Source organism: Mesocricetus auratus, unplaced genomic scaffold, assembly GCF_017639785.1.
Source record: "Mesocricetus auratus isolate SY011 unplaced genomic scaffold, BCM_Maur_2.0 Super-Scaffold_100691, whole genome shotgun sequence".
Taxonomy (NCBI): Eukaryota; Metazoa; Chordata; class Mammalia; order Rodentia; family Cricetidae; genus Mesocricetus; species Mesocricetus auratus.
Genome location: NW_024429267.1, coordinates 59,682,140 through 59,705,359, shown reverse-complemented (window position 1 = coordinate 59,705,359; position 23,220 = coordinate 59,682,140). Strand labels below are relative to the sequence as shown.

Sequence of the window (23,220 nt, the reverse complement as noted above, 5' to 3'; positions counted from 1 at the left end):
CAGTGCTGAGGAGCAAGATGCCTTCCTGCTCTCCTTTACTGTGATTTCCAGAAAAACACACGGGCATGCTGAGCTCAGGTCTGCGCTCATCTGATTCCAGACTCCCAGATTCCAGCCTGTCTAAACTCAAACTCTTTCCCAACACAATGTCTTGGATTTTGGAAGGTATGAACCCAGCAGTGTTTGGGGAATCCTGCAGATTGAAAACCATCAGGCTAGCATCAAAGGTGCTGGGACCTGATCTTCAGCCCACATCCTGAGTCTACAAATGCCCTCACGAGAAGACCGGCTGGGGAAAAAGTGCTTCCTGCTGTAGGCCTCTTTCCGGGATTTTAGTGAAAGCAGTCCATGGAACTGAAGGCTTGTGTGCCTTCTTCACACCTGAGGGACATCTCTGCACTGCCACTGTCAATCATTCCTTGTGGGTACACACTAGGCACAGGGCAGAGGATGACTCCTGCCCAGCTGGGAACACTGTGTCATGGTGCCATGGCATCTGTAGCAGCATGCACTGGGAAAATAAAAGATAGAAGCCCAGTATGTAACTATGATATATCACATTATAAATATGACAACTATGCTATTAGCAGGAAAGCAGCTTCACTGGATACAAAAGTCCAGCTACTTCTTTGCATGGATGAATCTGGTCACATGAGGGGAGGTGCTCATGCCCAGGCTCTAAAGATAATGCAGGAAGGCTGTAGCTCACACTATGTTCTTTCCATTAGGTGATAAATTCCTAACACCTCACCCCATCTGACTGACTCAATGAAGAATGGAAATACTACTGGCTGAGATGTTCTCCATGAATCAGCTACCTCCCAAGGGTCCTATGAAACTGATTTAGGAGCTTTGGTCCTCCTGGAAAAAAAAAAAACAAAAAACAAAAAACCCTCCTCTATCCATAAAACCTTAATCCCATTAGGCCTCACTGTGAGTAGAATATCTTTCTTACTATCCTAAGAGAATAAAAGCTGGCTGGTAAGTCAAATGACACCATTCCTTAAACAGCTGTTATAATGTTGATAAAACATGGTCATCTTACAAAAACATCAGGGAGGGGTTATAAAACAGAGGAATTTCAAACACGAGTGGAGTGAGATGGGCTAGAACATGTCCAAAACCCAGTCCTAAGCAGGAAGATTGGGAATCTAAAGGCATCACAGGGCAACGTAAGTCTCTGACTCAAAATGAAAATAAGAAAAATCTAAGAATGCTAAGAAAGGCTGGCTAAGGACTCCAGTGGCCACTAAGTCCCTGACCCAATGGAGGGTTTCCTGGATTTTGTGGCTGGCAGGCACACAGGCAGGAGTCCTGGGCCCTCCTCTGTGGCCATGACTTACTTATTCCTGACCTGCAGGGAAAATGAATTGTTTTGTGATTCCTTCCTTCCTTCCCTTCCTTTATCTGTCTCTGCATCTGTCTGTCTGTCTTCTCTTTCTTTCTTGAGACAGGTTCTCACCATGTATCCTTGGCTGGGCTGGAACTCACTATGCAGATTAGGCTGGCCTCAAACTCATAGAAATCTATCTACCTCTACCTCCCAGATGCTGCCACCACACCTAAACTTGTGATTCTTACTGTGAAAGCTTTATGAAGAAAAAGAATTATTCACAAAATACTCACAAGTCATCTCCTTAAATCAATTTCTCCAAGGAATCTGTTTTGGAGACTGGATCTCATTAAGTAGCCTTAAGCTTGAAACCCTCCTCAGTGCCAGTGTTACTAGTATATGCCACCACGCCTAGCTTCTACAGAGTCTTTATTTCAGGGTTTGCATCATCCTCTTGTACATTGGAAAGCAGGTAGCTCCCTGGAGGAGAGCAACCCCTTTCAACTCCATTCTCCGCAGCAGATTGCTAAATGGGATGGAATCATGGTATAAAGCTGAAGATGCTCGTAATACCAAACCAGACCACAAAATAGACTTTATTTTTTACATGTACAAAGGCTGACTTAAAATTTTAACAATTAAGAAAAATATATACAAACCAGTCTCAATGAAAAAGTGAAATAACCAGTGTCCACCGCAGGACTGATGACAAATCATCCCAGGAACCCGACCTTCGGCCTCTTGGGCCCCAGGCTTTCTTCCTTGTGCAGAATGCTCTGTAAGGACATGTGCAGCACCTTGCCCACTCGCTTGCTGCTCTGCAGGATGACAGGGACAGGGAAGAGTGTTGTGGAATATTAGTTGAGGATGTGTTACATTTATCCATGCTGTGGAACATTTGTTTAATGATGCCAAGATGTGCTGCATTCTTTTATGTTCCATTTGTTTAACTCTGTAAAGGTGTGCTGCTTTGCCTGTCTAAAACACCTGACTGGTCTAAGAGAGAGCTGAATGGCCAATAGTTAGGCAGGAGAGAGAAATGGGCGGGGCTGGCAGGCAGAGAGAATAAATGAGAGAGAGAGAGAGAGAGAGAGAGAGAGAGAGAGAGAGAGGGAGGGAGGGAGGGAGGGAGGGAGGGAGGGAGGGAGAGAGGAAGAGGGAGAGGGAGAGGGAGAGGGAGAAGATCAAGGAGTAGAAAAACATCAGGGGCCAGGCACCCAGCTACACAGCAAGCCATGGAACAAGAGGTTAAAAAAAAGGTATACAGAATAGAGAAAGATAAAAGTCCAGAGGCAAAAGGTAGATGGGAAATTTTAAGAAAAGCTGGCTAGAAATAAGCCACACTAAGGCCGGGCATTTTATAAATAATAAGACGCCATATATTTATTTGGGAGCTGGGTGGTTGGTCCCCAAAGACCAGAGAGTAAAGAAAGAAAAAATAAAAACCCAAAACCCAGCAACTACAACAGAGGTCACCTGCTGGAAAGGCACAGACTGATCAGAAGCCCCCACCTGCTTGCCAGCCTGCCCAACGCCCACACACACACCCTACACTAGAAAGACGTCCAACTCTATGAAATAAGTGGTCTGATTATTCATGCAGATGAGGTGAGAGGTGACAGCAAGAACCACAGTCTGCAGAGGTGCTGAGAGGTTCTCACTGAACCAACCACTGTGCCCTTGTTTGAAAGGAACAGCCACAGCCCCATGGCTCCTTTGAGACAAGTTTGCAGACCTCACTCCCAAAGTCAGGGAAACCTAGGCTTTGATTTCCCAGCCACCAAAGCGGTGGTCCTAAGCTGCTGACAGCCCTGTAAGCATAGCTAAGCACTCCAGAGAGACCTGCTCATCCTTTATATGCCTCCGGTTCTTCATCTCAAAAAGTGTGAACTGTGGAGGATAACGGATTGGGAAGAATGCTAAGAACAGTTCCTCGCATGTAGCACATGATAAAGCTTTGCTATTGTTTAGCACACCTGGATTTCCCACTAAGTTCTCTGGGATGAGCCCTCCGTCTCTAAGGGAAGGTGTGAGCTCCTCTTATCTAAAGGGGTCTTCTGTGGGTCTCCTGCTGCATTCTAACAGCACGGAGAGAAACCCAAGCCCAGGCTGCTCAAAGAGCAGAGAACAAGAGCTGAAGGGCACTGACAACGTATTAGGTGATGAAACCCCAGCTCCCCACCCTGCCCTTCGCGTCCTGGGAGCAGCTTAGGCAGCCATCCTTCCCACCCTGGAGGAGATGCCTGTAGCCTTGAGCTGGAATGCACAGCCTGGGAGATGTGTCTCCGCAGCCTACACCTGGGTGTGGAAGCCTGCGTGTGAGAGCTGCTGTGGATGGAGCGGAGTGCAGACTTTTCCCCACGGGTGGCCTTCTATAGACAATTGCATCCACTATGGTAAGTGAATGCAGCTGAAAGCAAGGGCACGAGGCAAATGCCCAGGCATGTCTACACCATCTCTGTGGGAAAGACAAAGAAAGGCCCGGGAGGAATATTCTTGGCTCTTTTCACATGACCAAAGATCCTAAGACATACCACCAGGTGAACTCCCTTGCTGTACTTGTATGTGCTTAGGCTAACTGTAAACATCACACCACGTTTCGCTTGCTTTAATAACAAGAATGAGAAGTGCTGTGCTCTTGAGCTTAGATGCCTGGAGTCCTGGCATGCAGCTCTCTGGAATGTCCTTTGTTCCTCAGAGACTCAGCCTTGCTGGCTAAGGGACGAGGCATACTGCCCATTATGTCCTTTTCTATGTTTGTGGAGGTCACAGGTCAACATCAGGTATCTCCCTTTACCATTCTTCATCTTAATTTCTGAGACATGGTCTCTCACTGAATGTGAAGTTCACCTACTGGTTACAATAGCCGGCCAATGAGGATCTACTCGTCTCTGCCTCCGAGTATTAGTATTGCAGGCACGCACCGCTCTGAGCCGTTATGTGGGTACTGGGGGTTTGATCTCAGGCCTCATCTTGGGAAGCAATCACTCTAATCACTGAGCCATCTTCTCACCCATCTGACCCTTTCCAGCTTTCCCCCAGATACTTCCAGGTTGTGAAGAACCTGTGATAGGCCACTCCTTAGTGCTGCTCTCGTCAACACGTCAACACTTCTTTTGGATGAAGAATTCAATTCCTCATCCTGTGATAGAGTTATATGACTCTTTACATGGTCAAAGTCAGTATTCTCAGACCAAAGTGCAGACACTGGGGATTAGAGGAGGAGAGACTTGCTGAAGACAAACACAGTCACTGGCAGGCTACCTACTGCTCTCCCAGCCCCAAGCTGGGGTCCTGGGTGTGAATGGGGTCCTGGGTGTGAATGGGGAAGACGCATGGATAATGAAGAGGTGGGAAGCAGCAGGCTCCCCTAACCAGGCTTGCCCCGGCACCATGGACTCACCTCCATCATCTCAAAGATGCTCTCAGGGTCCAGGCTTCCCTTCCCCACCTTCCTCATGCAGGTCACGACCCCCTTGCTGGTCACTGACACTAGCAAGCTGGCCAAGGAGCAGGCCTCCTCCTGAAGTGTGGCGTCCACCACATGCCGGCAGCCAATCTGCAAGATCGGGGCCGTTTAACACGCATGTGAACAGTAGACCAGAGATCCCAGATTTCCCTGACACAAAGCCCACAGAGGCTGTACATGCAAGGCTCCTTCCAGATCTTATTTTAAATTCCGCTCATTTGGAAAATGCTGGAAGGTATGTCCAACATTGCTAACATGGTCCACTGTGTGAATAATATCATAAAAAGACAAAATGGAAACAAGGGGTGTGGGGGCACAGACAGTCAGGGTACAGAGGCAAGAAATGTGTATGGGAGGCCACATGACATCTTGTTCCCTCCAACAGTGAACCTAGAAAGCCAAGCTAAGGGACATGCAAAATAATGCCCACCCTGCAGAGCTCTGTTCAGTCCCAATGCCCTGTGAACATTTCTTTGCAATCTCAGTTCTCAAAACACTCCCAGTGGTATTAAGTGACTGAGGGTTTTGTTTTGTTTTGAAACAGGTCTGTGTTGTGCAGCCAAACTGACCAGGTACATGACACATACTAGCTGGTCTCAAGCTTGTAGTCATCCTCCTGTCCCCACCTACCTACTGAGTTCTGGAATTATAGACATGAGCCACTGTACCTGGCTCAGCTTCGTCTTTGTATAACGAAGTCTCTTGTGGAATTAGTCACAGTCCCAGCCAACACAGGCCTGAGGCTATGCCGGATGTCAGAGTCAGGAAACCTCTGGGCTCTGTGAAAACCGTACTTGCATGTGACACCTAGGACTGGCCCCAAGCCCCCAGCTCCTGTGTGTGGACATCAGGGTCCACAGAGGAATACTGCTTGAGAAACTACCAGTGTCCAGCTCCCTTGGACTCTGAGATGGAGGAGTTAATGGACAGTGCAACAGAGTGCAGAGCCCGCAGAGGGAGCACGAGATCCCGACTGCTAAGGAAGCAGCCCTCTCCTGGGACTCATCTGCGCCTAATGTAACCGAATGATTAAAGCTGCATCTGTACAGTTTGCACAACTACAACCTCTCAACCCATGAAGTAATCTCAACAGCCTAGGGTTGCAGGAGACCCACCTCCCCACGGAAGGCAAGAACGCTACGAGACAAGCCCGCACCTTGCACAGGGTGACAATGCAGGGCACATTCTCCACACTCAGTCTGATGCAGTCGTAAGGATCGTCAGACAGTTCGATGTCCTTTGCCCCCTCTTCGTCCTCCAGAACACGAACCTTTGGTATCCTGGAAACAGAGACATGATTGAAATTTCTATCTACTGGAAGGAGGAACCATAACCTTTTTTGAGATCAGGAGTCGGAATTCTTTTTTTTACAAACAGGAATTTCGTTTATATCCTCGTCACCTGTAATATCCTATCTGAACTAGGCAGTAAGCAGTCTGAAATGGGACTGATATGCCAAAAAAGAAGTCTGTACATGTGTGTGCACACACACGAGCACACGCACACGTGTGTACCACACACAGGGGTGGGGGTGTAGGGGTATAAGAGGAAGGGGAGAAAGAGACAGAGAGAGAAAGAAAACTTGTAATTTCTTAATTCTTTGGGCCCAACATAGTTAGGTGGAGTGTTGGGGAAGACAAGAGTGGCATCAACTCTTTCTATCCTCTATCTAAGGGCATCATGGGGTCACTGCTCCTTGCTGCTTGAGGATGAGACTGATAGCTGTTCGCGATCTGGGTAGCTGGGTTTCACAAGCTGATATCCATTTTCCCAGGACTCCTTCACAGCAAAACAGCTTCCCCAACTTCCTGCACTCGTGGGAACCAGCTAGCCAAGGAGAGTCATCTCAGAGGCTTAAGCTACTTCTGATGACAACCTCGGTGGCGGTGGTGTGCTCTAGCATGCAAACTCTCATCATGGTGGAGTGTCTGGACCACCTCTCAGACCTAACAGAGTCCAGTGGCAGAGGGCACAGTCGGGTGGAGGGCACTACAGCCCCCAGTCTCATGAATACTTTATCTTGCAAAAAAGTTTAACTTTGTTTTTATTTGTTCTGTAGTTGACGTAACAGAAAGGGTCTATGATGGGGGAAGTCCTGTGTATATGTCAATAAAGCACTGTTGGCCAATAGGGAAGCAAGATAGGTGGGAATAGGAGTCGAGGAGGACTCCGGGTAGGAGAAACACAGAGTCAAGATGTAACTGCCATAGGGATAAGAAGCCCGGAAAGTTCTCCGGTAAGAGAAATACTTAGATTAACAATTATGTGATAAATACTTAAGTCAGAGCTAGCCAGTAAGAAACAAACAAGGCCAACAGCTTCATAATTAATATGGCCTCCTGTGTGTTTATTTGGGACTGATGCGGCTCTGGAACCAGGCTGGTGGGAAGGCTTCTCTTTACAGGTCTAAAATTTCTATGTGTCACACTGATTTAACATGAGCACTGAAAATTAAAGATAGTGACCATTAGAAATATTCCCAGACACACCAAACACAACAGTCAGAGTCAAAGCAGAACAACCATCTAACAGGACACGAAAGCTGCGTTTTGTGAGCAGGTTTCCTTATTCACAAGCCTCTGGAGATGCCGCTATGTATTTTAATCTCTGATGTAATGAGACTCAGGTTGTTCAACTTTCACCATAAAAAAACATGATGGTTGTTCCAGAATAAACATATGTGCTCACTTATTCAAAGTTTTCTTTTGTGCATATGGTGTGCATGTTTATACATGTGCAGAGGTCAGAGGATCTCAGGTATCTTGCTTGATCTCTACCTTATTTTTTCTGACAGGGTCTCTCATTGGAACCTCAAGCTGGCTGACTCAGCTAGACAGACTGGCCAGGAGTCCCAGCACAGGGTTAGAGGTCTGTGCCCTGACTCTTACCACCCTCCACGCCTAGCTTTTTAAAGTGAGTTCTGGGAACTGAACCAAGGTTCTCAAACTCTTTACCAACTTGGCTGCTGTAACAGCCAATCACAATTCTTTAACAAGGATGCCTCAGGAAATGAACACACATCCACCCACACAGTTACTCAGCTGCTAGACTCTCTTCACAGATACAGTCAAAGAAATGTCAACACAAATCTTAGCTCCCTGTGTGTTCATAGCCTATCTCTGAAAGGAAGCCACAGTGGGGGAACCATTGTTTTTAACCAAAACCAAGATGCTCCCCTCCTAGAACATTCATACACACAAACAAGGAATGTGAGTACCTACTGTGTGCTAGGTGCTATGGGTAGAAATGGGTAGATAGACAACCTGAAGCTAGTGTGTACTTTGTGTCTCTGGTTTCCTAATACTGTTTACACAGCACACGTTTACCAATGAAAACAATGAAAAAAATAAACACAAAAATATACACATCTTACTTAGTTTACAAAATCTCTTTCCTGGAGCTTAACATTAGATATCATCCCTTTCAACACTAAAACCATGTTAGTATAGTTTCCTTGTCAGTGTTCCATGGTAAGTTCCACACAGGCCCACAGGACTGGTCTTTAGGGAGACTCACCTTGTGTTGAAGAGAGCAGCCTTCACAGCAATGGAAATAGCATCAAACAAATTCCCACCACATTCCAGCAGCTGAGAGACAAGCACAGAGAGGAAAAAGTCAGCATTACTTATCACTAAGCATTAATCCAGCTAAGAAGCAGATGCCTACGCCATGCTGAATGTGTATTTAAAAAATAAAGACATGAAACCAGGTGTGGTGGTTCACATCTATAATCCCAGAACCCAGTAGGCAGAGGCAGGTGAATCTCTGTGAGTTTGAGGCCAGCACGGTTTACATAGTGAGTTCCAGGACAGCCAGGACTATATAGTGAGCCTCTGTCTCAAAACAAACAAAAAACAACAACAAAACCCAAACAAACCCATAAATAAATAAATTAGTAAAACAAAGATAAGAATGTGGGCTGCCCTCCTTGGCCAGATGAAGCATGAGGAGAGGGACATGCTCCCTAACTACAGTGCTGCTGTCTCAAAGCTGCAGTTATACAGGCTCACATGCAAGGTCTCTGCTGCCCTGCTGAAGTGACAAGGCTCTCACAAGCAGCAGGGTCTGTACCTAAGCTGACTTAATTTTTCCCCAGATGGCTCCCAACTGTGCTGCAAGCCTCACTTCAGCCCTTGTTATCATATGACTGACAAAGAATATTGCATGTATGGAGTCAGGGACACTGCTAGTATGTGATTAACAAGACACATACCCAGTGCTCAGACCTGTACCACTACACATTGGACATGAATCATAAAAGCCCAAGTCTACCAAGGTAAACTTTGGCAGGTGAGGTCGGAGAATACCTCACATGGAGGTGGCAAATCTACCCTCCCAAGAAGCCTCTGTCCAAGGTTCTGGATAAAAGCCAACAACCAGACTCCTCAAGGAGATGGAGAAGTCACGTGTTGAGAAGCCATGAATCTCTCCTGGTTTTGATGGGCATGACATTTTATGCACTTTTGCATTCATCATCCCCCCTGAGAAAGACCCTTAATAACATCTGTACAGAAATGCCTCTTGCTGGCCACATTCTAAGACTCAACTGAAAATATAATTCTGGATTTAAAAATTGGATCCTTTTCTCAGGTTTTTGAGCTAAACACCCAGCACACACTCCCAAGGGTCAGCTCCTGCACTTAAGCCCGGGGTGAATTCTAAGAGGCCACACTGAAGGTGAACCCATTGTTCTTCCTGACAACACAGCACAGCAGCCTCTAATCACCCAAGCCTTGTTATCACTATTTCCTGCCATTCTCATTCATGTTTATTCATATGGAATCTAAAAATACTGAGCAGCAGTGATTTCAGGAGATTATGTCCTAATCAGAAACAAGGAATAGGGTACCCAGTCCTATTACATGCACCGACATCATGTAACCTCCTCTCCAACTGAGGCCTAGAGCCTGGCTCACTCCTCCCAGAGAGGTCAAGTGCAGGCCCTGCCTCACACTGGCTGAGTTCTTGTGTTTTTTTTTTCTTTCCTTTTTTTTGGGGGGGGGGGGATTTCCAAACAGGGTTTCTCTTTGAAACAGTCCTGGCTGCCTTGGAACTCACAGAGATCTGCCCACCTCTGCCTCACGAGTGCTGGGATTAAAGGTGTGCACCACCACTGCCCGGTGAGTTCTTTACTTCTGTAGATCTCTTTTTCCCACTGATTAGAGACAATGGTCTAGTTCCTTTTCTTCTTTAGGTTTCTAGTGTCTACTCACCGAAGGTTTGGAAGGCTTACCTGAAAATGCATGCAGAGAGCTTATTATCCCACACAAAGTACCAACTTGCCAAATTCTAACATCTGTCTGGTACCATCCAGAGGGCTCTTGTTTTTAATTCTCTTATAACTACCTAAGGGCATTTTCAGGTACAATGCTGCTATGCCTACAATTTTGTTACAGAATGGTGTTATATGTACCACTTATTAATGTTTTGTATTTTCTTGTAAATGAGAGATTATTACAGGAGATCATCTCTTTTCAAATTATCTGACTGTGGAGACTGAAAACATTTCCCCACGAAGAGGAAAGAAACCAACAGGTCTTCGATGCAAGGTGACTCACCAGCACATCCACATAGAGAACCCAGCAGTGCTCCCGGGGACTGATGCAGAGGGAGCTCAAGTCTACGCTGCTCTTGTTGTTAAATATCCGGTACAGGGTGTTAGCGATCTCGGTGCCAAGGTCATCGCCTCCTCGCCCTTCAAATTCTGGGGTGGCATTGGCTGAACTACACAAGACAGGGACAGAAAAGCTGTGTGAGTCTCTACAAACACAAGGAACTTGTTCTCCGTGGAATGTTGGGAGAGCCAGCACAAAGAAATGTCACCAAGGACCAAAAGGCAGAGAGCTGTCCTAGCCTGAGAAAGGCCCAAGGGAAAAAAGGTGAAGTCATTGAGAGGAGAAAAGGGTGGTATTAGCTACCCCGGGGGCAAATAGTTACGTATAATGACCTAGCCTGGCACTGCGCCCTACAGCCGTAGGTGTGACAGGCCTTCAGACAGAGTCCTTCTTCAGCAGAGGAGGAAGCAATTGGTGGTGATGTGAACGTCAGCTGGTGTAATGAACTCTAATCTTCAGAGTAAGATGGCACTCGTCTCTGGTTGGCCTGTAAAACTAGGAAGCCTCACGACTGTGACGTACGCTTTAGAGACGTCTCTCAGTCTCCACACCAGCCCTAGCTTTCGGCGCAGGGTCAGACCCTTCTGGAATGACTTAGAAGATACATATGACAGTAGGACAGACACCGAGAAGGAAAATGAATGAAAACGTTGAGAACACTGCTGGCCTGTTAAGTGTTTGTATTTGATGTCATTTGGTATTTATTTTTCAGGAGAGAAAAAAGAAATTCCTTTTGGATTCTTGCGACTTATGCCCAGTTCCCTCAACCAAGAGTTAACAAGAGTTCACGTGTGCCACTCTGATGTGACTCAAAGGCATTACAGGACTTTTTGGGAGTTTAGCACCCACACAAAGCAGCCCAGTAAGTCTGTGAGGTCAGTAAACATTACTCATCTGGCAGTAGGAAAAGTATGGGGCCAGCTGCTTCAGCTCAAAGTCATACACAGAAGCATCCTGACTCCCGAGAAGCTGACAGGGATCAGTGCATGCCAGCAAGGGAAGCTGGAAACTGGGGAAGCTGGATGGGGGCGGTGGGGTGGGAATATATGTGGATATATATCTCTTATTCCTGGAGGGTCAAGAAGCTGCACACTCCAGGAAAGTAGCTATCAACGCAGCAAGAGGAGAGAGGGGCTCTGGGAAAGCAATGCCAGCATGGCGGCCCACAGCTGGGCTCACACCATCTATTTAATGGTGAAAGGAATCTTACTTAGTGATACAGTCTAAGAGTGAATCACAGAACAGCATTTATTGTATAACTCTGATTACCTGCTCATCCTTTACACTATCAGCAAGCAGAACCCACATTTAAAAACATGGACAGGTTTCACTTGGTGACTTCCAAAATGCCTTGCCAGCATCAGCTACAGCGCAAAGCAGCTCTGCTGAGGAGAAACAGCCAAGACTGAGGACTGCACCCTTACACAGTTGACCAAGACCGAGGACTGCACCCTTACACAGCCAGCCAAGACTGAGGATTGCACCTTAACACAGTCAGCAGCACACAGCCTGTTCCTGACTTCAACACCAGGCAGCCTCAGGACACCACACAGGTCTCTATGTGCACAAACCAATCAGAGATGCTTGTCCTCACCTCCTATGTGCACTGAATGCAGCAGGCACACCTTCAGCTTCCCAGTCTCAGGGTACAGCATTAAACCACAGTCTTGGGAGCTGTTCACAGCTCCCCAGTTCAACTGTCTATACCCATCTGTCCACAAAGCCAGGCCCCATTGTTTCTTCAGGACTAAGCTAATTTAAAGTAAATTTTAGCCTTTTAAAACAGCCTTTTATTTTCAAACACATTCTTTCAGCACAGCTGACAATCAGGCAGAAGGGAAGATTAGAGGCCAGGACTATCTGCAATGTCCCTAGTTGTAGGGTGACCCAGTGGAGGCCCCAGAGACACGGGAGGTAAGTGTTCAGCATGGGAAACAGAGCACATGCGCTGGGAAGCATAGAAAAGACAGAAAGGGGCTAGAGACATGACTCACTGGCTGCTCTTCCAGAAGACCTAGGTTTATCTTGGCATGGTGACTCACACCTTTAAACTTAGCATTTGGGAGGCAGAGGTAATCAAATCTCTGAATTTGAGGCTAACCTGGTCTACAAAGTGAGAATTTCAGGACAGCCAAGATTGTACAGAGAAACCCCGTCTCAGAAAACAAATGAACAAACAACAGCGATGACAAAAAACCAACAGACGGTTCTTTTCCTAGCACACACATGACTGCTATGGCCGCCTGTAACTCCAGTCTCAGGGGATCTGACAACCTCTTTGGCCTCCATGGAACAGCCATACACATAAAATAAAAACAAAGGGGGGGGCAGAGTACCTATATTCCGGCAAAGGAACAGGCAGAGCAGAGGGATGAAGGTTCTGTCTATCACTGGGGCTCCTAAAACAGGAGGGACCCTTTGCAACAGCTGAGCAGAGAGGAAAGGGCCACAGAGACCATCTCCAAGGAATAAAAATCAAATACCTCACAGGTACTAAGCCAGGTAATGGCATGCACCCAGACAAAGGGTCAAACAACAGAGAGCAACACATTCAACAAGGAAGACGCTGGCATGTCCCAGGTCTGACTAAAGGGTTTTTGATTTCTTTGGTAGCGGAGTGTGGTGGTACACACTTTTAATACTGGCACTCAAGAAGGCAGAGGCAGGCGACTCTGAATATACAATCAGCCTGGTGGACATAGTGAGTTCCAGACCAATCAGGGCTACACAGTAAGACCTTGTCTTTCCTTTTTCTTTTTTTTTCTGCCTTCTTGAGACAGGGTTTCTCTGTGTAGCCCTGGCTGAATTGGAACTCACCCTGTAGACCAGGCTGGCCTTGAACTCAGAGATCTGCCTGCCTCTGCCTCCCAAGTGTGGGATAAAAGGTGTGCACCACTATTGCTTGGCAAGACCTTGTCTTAAAAACAAATAAACAAACAAACAAAAAACAACTCTGGAAAAATAAAGCACATAAAAGAAGCCGAACCTTACAGGCAGTCTCAATTTTACAAGTGTTTACTATGTGTTATATACAACTCTTAGTACTTCAAATGTACCAAGCCATTTTTATTCTTGCAGAAATTCTAGGCAGTACCAACGATCCTATCTTTATTTTACTGTGGTACTGGGAAATAAAACTGGGGCTTCACAAATGCCTGGAAAGCTCTTTACCCCTGAGCTGCACCCTTAACCTCTGACACAATCCAGATAACGAGAGGGGTCAGATAGGTTGCACAACTTGCAGGAGGTCACATGAGTCTGCCTAGGGAGCTAAGGGCGTAACTCAGCTTGTCAAGTAGCTCAGCTTGTCAAGTAGCTCAGCTTGCAGTATGATCTCAGATTAGCTTTGCCTAGGGCTTGTATTTTGTCTCTGATATCAAATGTGTGTTCTAGTCATGAGACTTATTAGACCACAGATATGGTCAAAGAAAGCAGGTCTCATGAAAACCTGTATTGAGGGAAGGAGAGACGGAGGGAGAGGGAGGGAGGCAGAGAGGGGGAGAGGGAGGGGGAGGAGAAGGGGGAGAGAGAGAGAGAGTGTGTGAGAGAGAGGCAAAGGCCGGTATTTCCAGGCCTCTGCTTACATGTATCATCACAGGAGGCCATAAAACCAAATGCTAATAGTTACCAAACCAACTCAGACTCTCAGAGAGCACACTCCAGTCCCTCTCCACTCTCCTGATTTATCCCCTCTACACTGCTCCTGCTGCCTGGCATATCTCTTGCTTAACTGGAGTAGGGTAAGATCAAAGCTATGTCTACTTGTAGTGGGATTCCAGACTTCAAGCCTACTGTTGCTCCCCTTGTAACTAATACAGCCTGAATCCTCTGTGCAGCCTGGACACAGGACAGGCTACTGTAGAGAGTGGCTGACCTGGCCGACTCCTGTGTGTGCGGGCACTCATTTCTGAGACTGCAGAACCTTCCACACATACGCAATGGCAAGAACAGTGCACATTCTCAACCTTGCTTTGTAATCTCTGATGTCTCTGTCATTTATGTCATCAGCCTGAGAGACTGAGTACAACCGACCTGAAATGGCATTCTAAGCCACCTCTCTGCTCTGTCACCATCCCCAGCCCTTCAGCCAAGAATGGTGTTCTCCGGACAGGCAAAGAACAGTTCCACCCTCCAGGTTTCAAAGGCTGGCTCTGTGCTAGGGAAAAAACACACATGATCATACTAAAAATCAGTTAAGATCCCAAAGGGAACTAACAGACACTTGGCATATTGAAACCCAGGCGTGACAAACATTCTCCTGGATTCCCCAAGTAAAACCCAAGTCTTTCCGAGGTCCAAAAGCTCTGATACAAAGTCAGAAGCTTAACAGTGACTCAATGGGCTGCCACCTAGTGGCAGCTCGAGTGACTGGCATGCAGCCTACTGAATTCTTTCTTCCTGGCTGTAGATAGGAACCAACCTTTCTCAAGTTTAAAAGTTCTCATTTAAAGTGGAGTTTTCTCCGTTACTACAAACAAGGCAAAGACCCATGAGAAGGTTTGAGGTCTATTTTGCTTCCCTATTAGTGTAAGTGCAGTCTGGCATTGCTGGAGTTGGGTTGGGTCAGGGTAGCTGGATCCTTTGAGGCAGCGAGGAACACTGTCTACCCGGGTCCATACTATCATTCACACAGGACACAGACCCTAAGAGAATGAGTTACCAGAAAAGCAATTAGCTTTGAGTGACCAGTACAACTGAGAACTTAAATAATAAAAACCTGGAAGTTGCTGATAAGGATTTAAATCAAGCTGGGCTCAAGAGTGGCAGGAGGGGGACTCCATGCCAACACCATTTACAATGCTTTCCTCCACTGGGGAGCAACTTTACAGCCTGCAGATAGGAGCTCTCCAGCGAGCTCCCTCCTCGGCGTGTGGCTTGTATGCTGCTGGGCTTACAAACCACAGGCACCCAAGAGCCATTTCTGTTTTCAAGGCAGCAAGAAAGGGACTGGCCTTCTGAAGTCTCACGTGAGGTTCCAGAACAGATGGCAGTCCTCTTCTACATCAAGTGAGGTTTTGTGACTTTTAGGGAGTCCCAGAAGCACTGATAAGGTACAAGGAACGGACTGACTTGTGCAGACCCTTCTCTGCTTCTGTCTCCTGGGGATTTTTTTTTTTTTTTTGAGTGACCAGGGAAGGAACCTAGTGCCTCCCATGTACTAGGCAAGAGGTTCACTACTTACTGACCCACGTACCTCAGCTCCTCACTGTGGATGCTAGGCAGGCACTCCACCACTGAACTACACCCCCAGCCCTCTTTTTTATTTTATTTTATTTATAATAAAGCAGAGTTGCAAGTTTTATTAAAGATATTTCAATACAGGCTTAATCATGGGGATTAGGACAGAAAGACTAAGAAAGCAGGGCACACCCAAGAGCACGGGTGTGACTCTGCCTCCGGGATCAACCCTGCTTGCTAAGCCTTGTAAAGAAGCTAGGATTCACTTCCCTGAGACTATTCATCTGACAGGCTTCAGACCTCTCTGGAAACGGGAGCTCCTAGAGAGGTCCTCTGAGATGAAGAAAGGAGGGAAAGAGACCAGCGGGCAGCACTCTCGGCCAGGCCAGTGAGGCTGCTTCACACTAGATCCTGAGAGGAAGCAGCTGAAAGAATCTCCTCACACAGGAGTCACCCTGCCTCGACACTCAGCTTACAGTGGCACTAGTTCTCTGAGTTCTGGCCAGAGGAATTCCACTTAGCAGCAAGCCAAAAACTCTGATAAGGGCAGGACGGTGCACACACAAAAACATGACTGTGCCACTGCACCTAGGCGGTGTGAACCCATGGTCACCTCAACACTAGGCATCTCTCTGGACCGGGCTAGTGACTTGGGGAAAGTGCAGCCACCCATAATCATCTTCTATTCCCTAAGCAAGCCCTATTAAACTTACTTTACTCACTAGGACGAACATGAATAAGCCATCCTCTGGGCTGCTGCTGTGAATCCCAGGGGTGAGAAGGAACAGATAATTTAGTATCTCCTGGAAAAAGTCACAAATCAGAGCTCAGTGAAATCCTTCCTTCCCTGCATCTGAGTACAGGGCCGCGTATAATGTGGTCAGCATGTCTTTGGCCTGGCCAGGATGAGAGAGAGGCAGAAAACAAGAGAGGAACAGGAAAGCGGTCACAGCTCCTCTGTCTGTAAATAATGGGATCTGCAGGTGAGGTCAGGTACACCCAACCTGCAGGATGAGCCGGTTCCACGATAACACAACTGCAGAATTGGGGGGGGTGGTGGTGGTGGAAGAAGAGCTGGAAAGAAAACTGGCCAGAAAGAGGCATGAACATTATTCCACCCATCTCGACATCTCTCTTAAGCTGGCCTCTGCTATAGAAGCCGAGAGAGCAAGACACACAGACCTGAGTCACACAGACCTGAGCTGCATTCTGGCCACTTGACCCTGGGCAGGCACCTCCTCTCTATACACTTCATTTGTCTTCCTCTCACAGGGGTCCAGTGAGAACCAACTTCTGTGTTTGGAAAGGAAGACGGGAAAATTAACTGCCATACAAACATGGGCCCACCTGTGTGGGAAGGACTGACACAGTGGCCACTGTGCCTAGACTTTGCTAATTGGTTCTATGCCTCCCTAGGAGACTGAGCTGCGCAAGGTGCCTATGTGACCACATTAAAATTCTGAGTGGGAGAAAAGCCATAAGGAAGTTGCTGCCCCTACAAAGCCACATCTGCTGAGTCCTATGATCTCTCTAACAAGCCTGTGGAGGAGGTCTTGGGGCTACAGGACACACACACACCTAGACCTAGCAGAAGCTGGGAGGCATCTTAAGAATGACTCCTGCTCTGGAGGTGGTAAGAATTGGGAGAATGCAATAGCTAGCTTTATTCAAAGCATCAGAAAATTTGTATCCTGAGGGTTACCACAGTCACTGGAATAAAGATCTCATGAGCACAAGCTGTGTACAATCACAAGGACACACTGCAGGCGGCAAAAACATGTTTCTCCATAGTCACATAAACAAATAACAATCGCCAGTTGTAATGAATAGTCTGAAGTAAACGCACTCCTCTCTGCTACACCTGGGAGGCATGAAAGTCCATTCCTAGAACAATTCTGTGTTTTGGAGAAACTGAGGTCAGAAGACTCTTGTTTTCGCACAAGCGCTCAGAAGTCTCACAGGACTCCATTGCTGGACTGTGTTCTGACAAAGAAGGCCTGCTGTTGTCAACGCTTGCCTCTAGAAGCAGGGTGAGGACTGAAGCTGAGATGAGGCCATATAATAAAAGTCACAATCCTAGGGGCTCAATCCTGAATTGGCTCAGTGGTTAACAGCACTTGCTGCTGTTGAAGAGGACACAAGTTCAATTCCCAGCACCTACAACTGTTTGTAACTTCAGCTCCAGGGCATCTAATGCTCTCTCATCTGGTCTTCAGTAGCACCAGGCATGCGTGTGGTGCTCAGATACATGCATGTGGGAAAAACACCTACACACATAAAATAAAAGGTTGGAAACTCCCAATTCTAGAAGAGGAAAAGCAGTAAGGTTTCTGAATCTCTTGAGTCAGTGGTTGTCTAGAAGCTTCTCTGCTCTCACTATTCCTCATCACCATACCTTAGCCTCCACCCTTTTACATGGAGAGATTCAGGCACTACTGAGGCCACACAGTCTGGCCAGGGCTGGACACACACACCTCAGAGCCCTGGTTTTTCCCAGAGCACTTGCTGCCTGCATTATGGCCATGTTTCCAGCTTGCCAGGCTGTTTGGCTGATCCTTGACCCCACTTGCCAAGCAAAACATGTGTTCTCTGCAGAGCAAGGGCTGGAAGAGAGAGGGTAATGTGGACCAAACGATCCACATTCCCCTTGCTTGGTGTTTCTCAAAGCATCTTACCATTTACAATTTCACTTAGCCCTCACAACGACCATATGCTGGGCCTCCCAGCTGATGGCCTTTTCCAGACAGAGAAAGAAAAGCTGAGCGGGAGCCAGGTGATTAAAACAAGGTCAGGTCCACCTACTGCCTGGCTCTTTACAAGTGAGTAAACATACCTCCCAGATTAGTGAAAGGCTAAACAAACAAGACATGGTTCACACTCTGAATCTTCATCGTTCAGTCTTTCTCCCAGTGGGAGGCAGAGATTACAGAGATTAAACCCGCTGCCTCCCACATGCTGTGCGGGTACTCTACCACCGAGTGACACCCCTGCGCGGTACTGACCAGTCAACAAAGAACTCCAGGTAGCCTTCATTTGGTCTCTCCAGCTTCGGGGTCCCCATTTCAGCTTTCACTCCCACCAAGATGTCTGTGTGACCCTGCAGACACACACAAGAGTATTTGATCAGGAACGACCACACTCCTCTTCCAGACAGGTATGTGTTGTAGCTTGCTTGGGATACGGTATTCTAAGATGGGGGTGGGGGGGTGCTCTGGATCTGGAGAGATGCACTCTCTCGGTATGGCTCAGGGACTGGGGTCTCCCCGAGGACCAATGTGGACCCTCCCAAAGCCAGCAGGACCTCTGTGGCCGACTCTTAAGGCCTGACCACCTCTCTACCTGGGTTTGGACTGTGACCACAGAACTCACCAGCTTGACTCTGGCAGACCCGCTGGTGTTGGACACGACGTCGGTCTCCACTTCGACACATCGGTAGTCCTCACAGCCACGGCCGTCCACCCGAAGGTCTTCCTAGTGGAACGACAGGTTCCAGGGTATGACCCCAGATGCACAGACTCCCCTCCTCCCCTAGAGAAACACAGTCAACTGCCATTTTTCTCAGCGGGTCACACAAATTCTGCCCTCATTATTACTAACAACACTACCAGATTAACAGAAGGAAGAGACTCAAGTGACTTATCCTATAGTTATTGTTGACAAAGCTATGGTTTCATGTCAGATGTGTCTCACTACGAAGGCCTGCTGTATATGGATGTACAGAATACATACACAAAAACGGAAAAGAAAAAAATGATACCTGCTCTCCAAATCCACAAGGCTATGCTTTGCTAGAGCTACAAACACAACTGTCTCAGCTGGAGCCCGGTTCATCCCAAATTCAGTTTACAAGGCCTGTTATGAACAACCTGAAAACTTCACCTTCTAAAATAGGGTCAACAAACTAATGCAGGTGAGCTTGTTTCTGTGATTTGGTGGCAACACGGCCATGCCCGTTCCCTTAGGCACTCTGAATGCTTCTCCAACACTGGCTGAGGGGAACCTACAAACTCACAACTGGTCCATTATAGCAGCAGTTCGTTAACCCCGCTGCCTAAGGTGGTTTCCAGGGTGGCTACATGCTGTCCCTTCTGCCCATCTATTTGTTTCCCGTTGTTTACTCACAACTGCACAACACGTAGATATGCGTTTCATGTTGGACTCTAACGTTTGTCACTCAAAGCATGCTGGAACCTTTAGGTTGGTTCTGTGCTCTTTCTACCCTTCCATATTTGTGACAACACAAAATATTCTGAGCCCTGGTTCCTCTTAGTGGCACACAGAACTCAAAAACCAGGATCTGGGTGCTAAGTTCGCTGTTTCTAAACCTTCATAGCAAGCAGAACTGGAATACTCTCTCTCTCTCTCTCTCTCTCTCTCTCTCTCTCTCTCTCTCTCTCTCTCTCTCTCTCTCTCTCTAGCTCATTTCCCATCTCATGTCCATAGTTCATTCCAGAATTTATTTTTCTTATTTGTAACTTTTTTCTCTGAGTCTCATCAAATCTCTAGAGGTGGAGGCGGGGAGAAACCTGGCTGTCATTATCTAACCCCATTTCCATAAATTCTCTCGGTATACACGCCCCTGTTTCAAGGCTGCTAACTATTCTCCCCATAGAAACAAACCTTCCAGTAGAGTACAATGTAGATGTAGATACAATGTTCTCAGTTCTCTTTTGCCCTTCCCTCCCTGGGTTAGTTTTCATTTGTAAACCAAACTCATTTGAGACTCTTTATATTTCAGTTTGGGTTCACTAAACCCTAGTTACTCTTAATTACTTATTTACTTTTCCATGTGTATGGATGGACTGTCACTATGACTCTGCCAGGCAAATAAGCTCAGAGTAACATACAACATACTCAGGACTCCAGACTGGTGACCCCTCCATTTACCTTGCCTTGACATGTCCAGTACCTCGGCATTTCTTAGAGGAGAGCTGAGATTTAAGTGTCCTCATACTAGAAAATAACCCTTATCTGGCCCAGCTCTGCAGGACCAGGCCCGAGAAATGGCAAGTAAAACCAGAGGGCGACTCTCTTTCCAGTCCCTCTGAGCAGCTTTGTATCCCTCTGAAAAGACGTGGCTTGATAAGGTTGGGGGGGGGTACAGCCCAGCGGCGGCACACAGGCTTTCTGTGCCATGGATTTGTAAATGGAAAGGGCAAAGGGCTGAACAGGAAATGTGCTGGGGACTAGTTTCAGTTCTGAATGGTCAGACTGAGCAGCTGAAGGCTGACTTCTCAACCTTATCAAATGAAGACCAGATAAAATAATTAAGCTAAAAGGCCATAGAAAAGAAGCAGAGATACAGAAAACATCAGCTGGGCTATGCCTTCCTCTCACAGCCAAGAACAAAGAAGCTTTGACAGAGCCCCAAGAGGAAAGCCTCTTTGAAAGCCTAATCAATAGCCATGACCTAGTTTGGTTACGAGGTTACAGTTATAACACTCAGTAGCTTGAACAAGGAAAGCCCACTGGGCTTTCGGCTCTGGAGCGGCCACCTGAATTACTACCCTCCTCCAACAGGGCCAGAGGTAGGCATGTAGTCCAAGGCGTGCCACAAAGAGGTAGGCATAGAAATGCAAAGAGTTGTTAGGCCATGATTTGATAGAGGGGATGAAGAAGCCATGCAAAATTATAGGTACAGGGGTGGGGGGGCAGATTTCACCAAGATGGAAGGGAAGTTAGACAAGTGGGTACTGAGAAAGGATACAGCCTGGCAAAGAAAAGCAGATAGATAGTCACTGATCATTATGGTGATTATCAGAGGAGGTGAATGGAAGCTTTCCAATTGATACAATGAAACCACTTTTTCTTCAGGTCATTTAATATTTCCTCAATCTGAGGACTTTAAATCTTTTAATGCAGTCATCATGAAGACCAGTGATGTGGAATGAATGGTTTAGGACAAGTGACATTTCTTTTTCTTTTCCCCCGGTTTTTTTCTTGAGACAGGGTTTCTCTGTATTGTTTTGGAGGCTGTCCTGGAATTTGCTTGGTAGATCAGGCTGGCCTCAAACTCACGAGATCCGCCTGCCTCTGCCTCCCCAGTGCTGGGATTAAAGGCATGCGCCACTACCACCCGGCGACAAAGTCACATTTCTGACAGAAAAAAAAAAAAAAAAAAAACAGAAAGCGAAGCAACATTCTCCCCACCCCCATGGCTGACCGCTTTAACATTACCTCACAAAACCATTCGGCACACACCCCACTATTCCTTACCTTGAACTAAAAAACTAATGAGCTGTAGGTTTGGATTTTATTAATCAGGCTTATTGTGCAGCCTACTGACTAAATACCGGCATTTCTACTCTATAAGGAGCACAGAAGATTAACAGTACGTCATATGATTTTAGAAAAGACCATGGCCCTCACTTGCATCATGGAGTTTTAAATGGTAACAGGTAGCCTTAATCTGACGGCTACATTACAACATCAAATGCAAGGAGAAGGCTTGCAGAGTATCAGACGGATGGCTGCCAGGCTAACACTCTTTACCTCTTCCTCTTGAATGTCCAAAAGTAGGATTGACTACACATCATGGAATTCATTCTAGCTACCCAGGAATCTAAGCTGAAACAGGAAAAATCAACAACTATACCACTTTCTACCAGTCTGCTTTGGAAAAAAAAAATCTTCCCAGCCAGGGGGCGATGGGGCATGCCTTCTGCCAAAGCAGAAGGATTGATAGGCGTTACATAAAGAGTTCCACACCAGCCTGGGATACAATGACCCCTACTCCTACCCACCCCACCCCACCCCCAAAAAAAGGAGAAAAGAAGGGCTGGGCATGGGGCTGTGTTAGAAGGCCTGCCTAGCATGTACAAGACCATGAGGGTCAAACCTCAGCACCGCCAAAAGAAAACCAAATCACCCCCCCACTCTTCTCTGTAAGCAATGCATATGTGTGAGTGTGGTTTTTCCTGAGCCTGGGTTTTTATAGCTCAGGCTGCTCGTAAACTCCTGATTCTCTTGTCTCCACTTCCCAAGAACTGGGATTACAGAAGCCAGCCACCAAGCCCTTGTGAATGCTAGGCAAGCCCTCTGCTACTGAGCTGCATTCCCTTCTCGCCCCCGCTTTTGGGGGTGGGAGGGATGGGGGCAGCTGATGGTGTATGGCATAGCCTCCATCCCTCTCGGTGCAACGTCTGCGGACGCCCATCCACGGGCCCGGATTCCGGTCACAGGAGCTCAGGCTCAGGCCCCTCGGCGCGCGGAGTCCGTAAGGACATTCCTTCCCTAAGCGGCAGCCTCAGGAGGCTCCCATCGCTCCCCGATGGGCTAGGGATCTCCATCCTGAGAGCCGTGGAAAGCAAGGCACGCCGGACACACGCACGCTCGCCTCGGGCCGCACGAGGCCTCGGAGTGTCGGTCGGTCTCGGTCGCGCAGCCGCCCCGCACCTCTCCCCCGAGCGCCACGGCCTGCACCCGCGGCCGCCACCGCTCCCTACCTGCACTCCATGAACGATGTAGACCTTCTCGGCCTCGCTGAGCGCCACCGAAGCCATGCTGCCCAGCTCGCCGGGAGCGCCGGCGCGTCATCAGCCCGCGCCCCCCCCGCCGCCGCGCCCGCGCGTCATCAGCCCGCGCGGCGGCCGCTCCCGCAGCCGCGGCTGCCGCCACCGCCTGGA

The 23,220-nt window shown here is 47.6% G+C and overlaps 2 protein-coding genes across 2 annotated transcripts in view; one reads left to right on the top strand and one right to left on the bottom strand.

Moving 5' to 3' along the window:
• Window positions 1–1,903: 1,903 nt before the first annotated feature.
• On the bottom strand, window positions 1,904–23,172 carry Exosc7 (exosome component 7). Its single transcript, XM_005082290.4, has 8 exons — window positions 23,041–23,172; window positions 18,965–19,066; window positions 18,598–18,692; window positions 10,361–10,526; window positions 8,319–8,389; window positions 5,959–6,082; window positions 4,737–4,892; window positions 1,904–2,151 (listed from the first exon to the last, which is right to left on the bottom strand). The coding sequence occupies exons 1-8, from the start codon at window positions 23,095–23,097 to the stop codon at window positions 2,047–2,049; spliced, it is 876 nt and encodes a 291-aa protein (XP_005082347.1). The 5' UTR covers window positions 23,098–23,172; the 3' UTR covers window positions 1,904–2,046.
• The window catches only part of Zdhhc3 (zinc finger DHHC-type palmitoyltransferase 3), a 50,290-nt gene continuing 45,674 nt past the window's right edge, over window positions 18,605–23,220 (top strand). The window contains exon 1 of the mRNA XM_013122216.3: window positions 18,605–18,749. The gene's annotated coding sequence lies outside the window, so the exon portion shown is untranslated. The remainder of the gene's footprint in view (window positions 18,750–23,220) is intronic.